The 3,946-nt window shown below is 38.7% G+C and overlaps 1 protein-coding gene across 1 annotated transcript in view; it reads right to left on the reverse strand.

Moving 5' to 3' along the window:
- LOC106881606 (dynein axonemal heavy chain 5-like) overlaps positions 1-3,946 on the reverse strand; it is a 222,976-nt gene that overhangs the window by 41,556 nt on the left and 177,474 nt on the right. Inside the window, exon 56 of the mRNA XM_052975199.1 lies at positions 2,085-2,189. Coding sequence (XP_052831159.1) covers positions 2,085-2,189 — 105 coding nt within the window. The remainder of the gene's footprint in view (positions 1-2,084; positions 2,190-3,946) is intronic.

Raw genomic sequence — 3,946 nt, forward strand, 5'->3', positions numbered from 1 at the left:
ATATATATATATATATATATACACGTCATACGACAGGCTTTTACTAGTTTCCATCTACCAAATCCACTCACAAGAACTGAAATTTGGAAGGAGAGGTGGGGTTAGTTGATTACATCAACCCCAGGATTTGGCTGGTACTTTATCTTATTGACTTTGGAAGGATGAAAGACAATGTTAACTTTAAAGTTTGAACTCAGAATGCAAAGAGAAAGAATAAATTCCGCTCTAAAGATTCTGCTTATTCACCCACTCTATCAGCGTCTTACAAAATACTTCAAGTCCACAATGTAAAGTGACTGGTGTTAAGAAGGGCATCCAGCTGTAAAAACCATGCCAAAACTGACCTTGCCTATGCAAGTGCCACGTAAAAAGTACTCAACCCACTCTGCGGTGTGGTTGGTGTTAGGAAGGGCATCCAGCTGTAAAAACCATGCCAAAACAGACACAGAAACATGGCACAGGTTCCTGCCTTGCCAACTCCTGTCAAACCTTCCAATGCATGCCAGCATGGAAGGAGAATGTTACACGATGATGATGATGATGATGATGATGATGATGGTGGGGTGCTGTAAACCTTCGTGAAAGGCCTGGTTGGAGGCCCAACCTTCCAAGCTCCTTTACAGGGCTTAGAAAAACTGAAGGACTGCTCTGCAATAAGTGTGTGATTCTTAAAGGGGAATACGTTTAATAAAATCATAATTAACTGATCTTCCTGCATTTTCTTTTACCCAAAGCCAGGAATTTTTCAGCACCCCGTTGTATATTCTGTATTCTCCAACATTGTGTAATACAGTTTCACATGTGATCACATGACCGACCAGACTATCATATGTTGTTACACATCGCTGGTCACAATGCACTTTGCATTGTTTTGGCCTTCAAATGACACTGCCTGGTTGGCTAGGCAAGCAGGTCAACATTCCACCCCACTTATTGAAAAGAGAATTGGAGCAATGTGAATGAAGTGTTTTGCTCAAGCACACAATGCACTACCCAGTCTTGAAATTGAACCAATGATCTAGCCATCAGGAATGCAACAGCTTAACCATTAGACCACATGCCTTCCCATAATACAGCTTATCACTGAGATGAAATCAAAGCCATACATCTCCCGAGTACAGTAATATTCTGTTTAACCTATTGAATACAATACTAGCAAGCTTGCTTGCTATGCTGCACTAGGGAAGTATTTATGGCATTGGTCTGGCTGATCTGAAAATGCCAAATTTACAATGCTTAGTTGCATACATGTGATTTGTCAAATGTGACTCTCATAGTACTGGCAGAGATTAAATGTCATCTTTCAGTAAGTAGATTTATATCCCAGGGCTGCAATATGAATTGTGTAGTTACTATATTTAATACATTTGAACCAGACAATGCAGAGAAATAAACATAGGTGCAGGCAGAGCTGTGTGGTAGGAAGCTTGCTTCCTAACTACATGGTTCTAAGTTCAGTCCCACTACAAGTCACCTTGGGCAAGTGTTTTCTACTTTAACCAAGGCCTTGTGAGTGGATTTGGTAGATGGAAACTAGTAAAAGCCTGTCGTATGTACATATATATATATATAGGAGGTGCAATGGCTCAGTGGTTAGGGCAGCGGACTTGCGGTCATAGGATCGCGGTTTCGATTCCCAGACCCGGCGTTGTGAGTGTTTATTGAGCGAAAACACCTAGAGCCATATTTTACATTGCTTGAAGTTTCTACCTATCGCAATGGAGCCCAGCAATTTCCTTAAATAGAACAGTTGTACAAGTTGTATCTACTTTCCTAACAATGTTTAGCTAAACCACGAGAGGATATGCTAAAGCTCAGAAAGAACTTGAGCACTTTTTTTTTTTTTTTTTTCCATCTCTAATCATAACTTGTTAAGAGCTAATTAAAACATAATTACTTATAAACCATCGTAAACATAATAATTCACATCAGCTGATCCGGAAGCTTGCTTCCTGTGATAAGAAGTGATGCATACGGTGATGGAAATATTGAGAAAAACACTTAAGAAATGTAAACAAAGCAACTCCAAACGACAATCCTGTAGAATACAAAATGTCACATCGAGTGCAAACAAGAAATCAAACCTGAGTACTGGTCAGTCTATAGAGAAGGTTGTCTTCTAACTCTTGCATCTTTTTTTTGTTTGTTGTGATGTCTTCCATTAACTTCACTCGTTCACTTTCAAGTTCCTGTTTACAAGAAAATCAATATTGTTTGAGTTATCCCTTTTGGTTAAACAGATATCTGAGTATCTGACAACAATAAACAAAATGTGTGATGTTTTTTTTATAGCCACTTGCATGTTAATTTCATGAGCAGGCTGTTCCGTTGATCGGATCAACTGCAACCCTCGACGTCGTAAGCGACGGAGTGCCAACAACAACAACAACAGCAACTGCATTGTTACCACTGCCAGATGGCAAGCTGGCTGAAATGTTAACACAGCAGGCAAAATGCTTAGTGGCACTTTATCCATCTTTATATTCTGAGTTTAAATTCCACCAAGATCCATTTTGCCTCCCATCCTTTTTATGATTGTGCAATAATACATTAACATGAGCATGATTTAATGTAACCTTGATATCTTCCATCTGTCACAACCTCCTTACCATAAATACATACAAAGCCTGTTATTATTTCCCATAAATATGTAAACAAATAGTCTCAGTTTCCTATAGTCTTCCAGTAAACAGTACATGCTGTCTATTACTTCAGTGTACTTAGAGTATGACAATCTGGAAATCACTTGAAACACAATTGTGCCTTCTATGTACTGACTGCCTCTTCCTTCTGTTTCTATGACGCATGTCTTCAATTTGTTTTTAATTTTCTAATATCTGAGTCATTTATCCATCAAAGTTAGATATAAAAAGCTATGTATGTATGTGTGTGTGTGTGTGTGTGTGTGTGTGTACAAGGGGATGCTGAAAACTTCCTGGCTTTAAGGGTATTGTGAAAGGGTAGAGCTGTTATCATTAGGGGGGCATAAGACAACTATTTTGGAGAAGATATGCAAAAAATCATGATGGTATACAATATATCTTTCTCTTTTATGCAGATTTAATGCATGAAAGCAGCTTCTACAGTGGATTTTGGTAAGATTGAAGCATGAGTGATCATGAAGTTTCTCTTTTTGCAAAGCAAAGGAATGGCAGAAATCTATCGCAAGATAAAGGAAGTCTTGAATGATGACTGCTCATCTTATTCCACAGTGAAAATTTGGACGTTAAGGTTTTGGACTCATCCTTTTGAGGTCACAGATGAAGCTCAGTCAGGATGGCCAACTTCTGCAACCACAGATGGAGGACAAAGCCAATGCTGTGCATGTCTGATTCTCAAAGACTGCCGGGGTTTCAGCTAAGGTCATAGATGAGACTCTGGGAATTTCTCATGAAAGTGTTGGCCACATCATCCACAACATGAGAAAGCAAAATGGGTGCTGAAATGCCTGAACACAGATCAGAAGTACATCAGAGGTGATTTTGAACTGGTTTGCAGCAGGAGAGGCTGATTTTATTGCTCATTTAGTCACCATGGATGAAACATGGCCTCATCATTATGATCCCCAAACCAAGCAGCATCTATATATATAAAAATGAGAATGTGTGTGTGTGTGTGTCTGTCTGTCTGTATGAATCCCTAAAACTCGAGAACTACGCAACCAATTTCATTCAAATTTTACACATGCCTTACTTAGGGTTCCAGTTGTGTTTTAGTCAAAAAAAATGATTAACTTCTTGCAGAGTTCGAGCACACGGCAACATAATATCTCCTCCACTATTTAAGTATTACGTGTCAAAAGTGAAACAAAAACACTCATGTCAAATACTTTCACTTTAAAAATGAAACTATTCCATTAACTGAAACAATCACATTTCGATACTGTAGTGACAGATACTTTCACAGAGAGAGAGAGAGAGAGAGAGAGAGAGAGATGTATATGTAT

Source organism: Octopus bimaculoides, chromosome 20 (assembly GCF_001194135.2).
Source record: "Octopus bimaculoides isolate UCB-OBI-ISO-001 chromosome 20, ASM119413v2, whole genome shotgun sequence".
Lineage (NCBI taxonomy): Eukaryota > Metazoa > Mollusca > Cephalopoda > Octopoda > Octopodidae > Octopus > Octopus bimaculoides.